The sequence below is a fragment of the Fulmarus glacialis genome, unplaced genomic scaffold, assembly GCF_000690835.1.
Source record: "Fulmarus glacialis isolate BGI_N327 unplaced genomic scaffold, ASM69083v1 Scaffold33833, whole genome shotgun sequence".
NCBI lineage: Eukaryota > Metazoa > Chordata > Aves > Procellariiformes > Procellariidae > Fulmarus > Fulmarus glacialis.
Genome location: NW_009204173.1, coordinates 1 through 5,347, shown reverse-complemented (window position 1 = coordinate 5,347; position 5,347 = coordinate 1). Strand labels below are relative to the sequence as shown.

The following is a 5,347-nucleotide window of genomic DNA, read 5'->3' as shown; positions in this document are numbered from 1 at the left end:
GGTCCCCCCTGCTAGTATAAAATAGTTCAAGTACCGGAAAAAAGCCACATACATTTTTTAATAGCAATATTTGCATAAGCAGAAAAGAAACTCCCAGTTTCTCATCTTCTCTTGCAGTATTCAAGCAAAGTTTTACTTTAAATTTTAAAATACAGATGTTTAATTATTTAGCCAATATAATAGTTCTACAAACTGCATCACAAATAATGTTGCACAGCTTATGACCAAGATCAATACTAAAAGCTAAAATCTTGTTAGTGACACTGCTAATAAAAGTTGGCAATTTTAACATTTCAGTTCAGAAAACATCCATTCTTCTAAACCCCAGTGATGTATATCATTTATGTAAATATTTATTAGATCCAGTCATCATGCTACAGTATTAGTCAGGTTAATAAACCTTCTCACTGTGAGAATACACCAGCATAAGGTATGAACACAGTGAAATCTGTATGAAATTTAACTTTCCAGAAATACGCTTGTAGCCCATCAAATTCAGACCAAAGTACTGTAGATTTAAAATATTTACTTGTCTTCTTAACATACCCAATGTGTAAGAATAGTTTCTTGTTCAATTCCCAAAAATAAATATAAGCTTTCAATTGAAAGCATTTATTTTCCTAGTTTTCCAAAGTGGAGTCTGGGGAGGGGGGAAATGCTTCAGACTTGTCATCAGTCCACTTCGGTACATAAAAGCATCTCCTGTCCCAGTATTCGTTCAAATCCAAGAGATATTTTCTTCCAGTGAAATATGACCGGAGCACTCATTTTATTTTCAGCAATTCAGTCTGTTTCCATGGCAGCACTGCGGGATTCCTTAGCCACCATGAGTCGCATTAGCTGACTGTGGAATTTCTCGATCTTCTTTACGTCTTGCGCCTGGTCTGTTCTATACAGCAAACACTGTAAGAGAAAGTTGCTTAATATCAGATTTCACTGAACTGTTTTTATCCTGTTTACAGTCACAACAAATTTGTGCTTGGAACACACAAAACAAGGTAAGTACTTAAACATTCATTTGTGGCATGTTATTACCATGAGGCAGCACTAACACATACCTACCCTGTTTTAAAATACACACACACCTGTGCTTACCTTTAAGATTCTCTGAAAGGCTCATGCCTTCCATTTTGAAAATAGGGAAGCTCATGATTTATCCTAGTTTCTCCTCTCTCAAAAAGGTGCTAAAACTTGGGTTTAAAGCTGTCTTTAAAGACACCCTTGTTTGTGTTGTCTAAAAATAGAAGCAGATTCTAAACCTGAAATTACTTTCCTATTCTCCATATTCTGAAAGCAAGTTTATTTTGCCTTTCACAGTCCTTAATGTTACACTGCCAGTGACATAAAATGAGTTCAGTATTTCCCACTGAAGAGGACCCCATCCTCCAAGCAAAATCTGTTTCTCAGACAGTGCTAAATAAGGAACATAACATTCGATTAAGGTCAAAAGGAACTCCTTCATGTGACAAGCCTGTAAATGCAAAAGGAACAAGAGTAACATGCTGGTGACTTATCACAGAAAGACCGCTTCGGTTTTTTTGCAGACTAAGTAACTCCTCACACCTGTACAGCATGAGTATGACTGCCCAGGCTGATTTAACAATGAAAAAAACCAGAATGCTCCATTCTTCAGTGCTGTCAACACAGCAACTTTTGCCAGCATTAAATTCCTATTTTAATTCAGAGACAAACAATAGAAAACACAGTTTATTTTTTCCTTCAGCTATGTTAGTTCTACACAGTTAGCAGCAAGGAAAACTTCCCTTCCCACCTTTAGACAAAAAACAAAACCACCAAACCAAACCAACCCCCTGCCCTCCCCGGCGTTAACAGCTTCCCGTGACTGGAAGCAGGTAAGAAGGCCTATAACTGAGAACAGTCCAAGCTCGGGAATCACCTGACTCCAACCTTCCCCTATGGAAGATTTCAATTTAACTGCTCTTCACTTTCCCCTGCTATCAGTGCCCCGTACTCACATCTCGCCCACACTAAGCCCTATTACCCTATCAAGAAGTGTCAGTACTGGAGTTTCACCTCTCGCCCAGGTATTGGAAATACCAATGCCAGGCTACTTTTCCTGGAAAGAAGAAATCTGATTTTTCCAAATCTGAAGATAAGAGAAGGGCAGACTACTGTTTCTTACTCTGGACTGCAGAACAAGAACTTGACTATAACATCACTAGCACCAAGAACCTGTTGCTGGGGTGCACGCTGAGGCACTTCTACCTGCTGCCCACCATCTCACATCCTAGGCCCACACACGCTTCTAAGCATCCTCCCAGACTATTTAGAACAAGGGCAACCAGCAAGTGCAGCTGCTCCACCTCCTTGTGCAGCAACCCTTGGAAGGACACTGCAGAATTCCATGTTGTGTGTACGTACCACAGAGTTTTTACTGAATGCCTAACTGACACCATAACAGTGTTTCAGAAGATGGGATCTCCGAACTGCAAGCGGATCTTATCATTTGGTCTTACAGCTCTCCACTGTCTCATAATCACAGATAAGGAGCTTAACCTACGTTGGAAGCTGTCACCACTCTGAACAAATTAAAAGGACCACGCTCACATTAGTAAACACATCTGTGTAAAGATGCTCCCGAAACACTTCAGCAGAAGCTACCGATGTACTTCCATGAAGCATTTTCAGACAGACAGAAGGTCCAAGATTTTTGTAGTGCTCGTTTTCCTTGTTTTCATAGAATCCCAAAATAGTTCTGTTGACACCCATAAAGAACACTGAAGTGTTAGAACTCTCCATGGACTGTGCAGAGTTGAACCACAGGTTAATGTCAGTCATAGACACAGCAGCCAGGGAAGGCTGGGCACAAGTTTTTAGAAAACCGTCAGGCACTCTCAAGGCAACGGCTGAGAGTTCACAAGCTGATTGACAGCAAAACGCAAGTCCATAAGAGGTACAATAAGCCCTGAAGGGAATATATTCTGTACTTACAGCTACATCGTCCGTTACTTTGATGCAGAGGTTCCCATCACAATGTCGATATTTGAGAACAACCCGCACCTGAAATGACAAACATTTTATGAATTAGCACTTACAGCTAACAATTCTCAGGACACATCTGAAAGAAATCTGCCCAAATTCAGACTGCCTTTTATTAGAATTACGTACTGCTTCACATCTTCATTTCATTGTGGTGGTCCTCAGCTCTGCTGGCCACTAATCCTACCGCCAGGATGGTTTGGAAGTTGAACCATCACATTTCCCTGCCTAACATACTAAACTGCTATTGTAATAGCATCAGGAAGCTTAACACTGGGCACGTTCAAACCCACTACAAACACAGCAATGACAGCTGCAGGGACCTCAGTGACAGGTAAGATAAACTACGAGAGACGTCAATATAAGACACCGCCTCGCCATATTATCACACTTCAGAAAAACTAAATGGAAGCTTGTATTTATAAGCTTGAAACACTTAAAAATAAAAAAGTTCTATCTGATGACTTCAAAGCTATTAACTGAGTGGGGTCAGCTCAACGTTACTGCTTTTTCTTCTATGGTACCTAAACTATTATCTTAAAAAGTTGTATTTCCAGTCACTACAGTTAATTCAATAGCTGCACTGAAACCTACAGACAGATTTGAAGTGTTCCGACGTTTTGCAAGTGGAAAGGGGTGGTACAAGAATAACACTTTTGAGTGACTAAAATCAGAAGACTGAAGAGAGCTCTTGCAAATTAAATTGCTTTCAAGACTCAATAAGGCCAAATTTGAAGTCTGAAAGCAAGCATCCAACTTCTCACTAAACCAGTTACTACTGTAGTCACCTGCCCTGAGTTTTAACCTGTCCGCAGTCCTTCTGGACTCTCAAATCACCAAAGTTCTCAAAACCAAGTGATAAAAATCAACATCCTCAGCAACTAACTGAGCATCAAACGCACCCTCCTAAATGCAGAACTGGCCACAGAGACTCCGTATCTATTGCTTCTAGTCTCAACTAGCAGCAGTAACTAGAAACAAAGCAAGGCGTCCTTTTGAGAACGTTATGAACTCACACTACAAACAGGTCTTTGTTGTACAGTGACCTGTGCTAATAGTCAACAACCTCCTTGACTATGAAATATATTTTGAAATTCCTGCTCTAAGATGGATCTCCTCAGATTTAGCCTTCTTGTTTAACAAACTGTCACCTTCCCACCACAACAGCTGTGTAACAGCACATCTCTTGACTGAGCAGGCCCAAAAGCACAAGACAGGCTGGCACAAGCAGCAGGCATGGACTCCATAGATAACTTGCTCCCGCGAAAGGCAAGACCACTCACTACCTAGCCTCGACAGCCCACGAAGAACACACACCCATCTCCCGCGATTCTTGTTATCCCTTCAGTTTCCTGACAAGCCCGATTACATACAAAAGCTTCTCAGGCTAGTTCTCCAGCAAATTAAAAGGAGGGTACTCGTGTTGTGACCCTGGTGCCTACGTAAACTCCTTCGTAAATAGACAAGTTTATTGCCATGGATGGGAAGAGACTGCCTTTGGGCGTCCCTTAAGAAAAGGGGAAGAGCTGCAGTGACGTGTCCCTCCCAAACACTTTCATTTAATTGGACATTACAGAGAGTAAGAATGTAAAACAGAACAATTCATTTTATTATAAGCAGATAGGTGACAATTGCATATGAAGTGGTCAACCGTGCTAGTTAAAGACAGATACTAAACACCACTTCTGAAGGTTTCTGTGTGTTTGGTGAAGAAAACTAGGCCTTTCTTACAGAAGTTTTCTCAGGCATATGAGTTCCACATTACCTTTTGTGCTTCTTCTTAGCTAAAACGCAATGCTAATTCTGAAGACTGAAGTTGCTTTTAATGTTTGCACAAACTATACTCCTGAAAAAGTTACCAGAAATAAAAAGCAGTCATACACCAAGAAGTTAATTCCTAGAGCAAATATTCTTTAGGAAGCTAACACCTTCCCGTCTGAAGCGACACTGCAGGCAACAATGTAATGTAAGAGTTAATGAATGCTTTCTTTTAATATTTTAGGAAGACAAATTCAAATATGATCTTATATGTTGTAAGCTTATAAAATAAACCAACTCTCAACACACTCTCCATTCAACAGAAATCTTTTAATCCCGGTTTCTAACGCACAGGTACGCTGCAAATAAGCGCGACGTCTCTGACGTTGGGTTCTCGAGGTTCACACACGTCGCTGGTAACGACACCTGCACGCCGTCCCCTGTGAACGTGTTTGGGCTGTTAAGTGAGAACTTCCTCCCGTTTCGTGGAAAAGGAAGGCCAGGCGCCACACCAGCGAGCAGCCCCCTTCCTTGCTGCTGCTTCTTGTCCCCTCCCGTGCACGCCACTCGGGCTACACCTCCAGAAACC

The 5,347-nt window shown here is 41.2% G+C and overlaps 1 protein-coding gene across 1 annotated transcript; it reads right to left on the bottom strand.

Moving 5' to 3' along the window:
* Positions 1-783: 783 nt before the first annotated feature.
* On the bottom strand, positions 784-3,021 carry SRP9 (signal recognition particle 9kDa; the record flags this gene model as incomplete). Its single annotated transcript, XM_009574895.1, has 2 exons — positions 784-903; positions 2,953-3,021. Coding segments are annotated over 2 exons (189 nt in total), but the record flags the coding sequence as incomplete, so codon positions are not given.
* Positions 3,022-5,347: the final 2,326 nt, after the last annotated feature.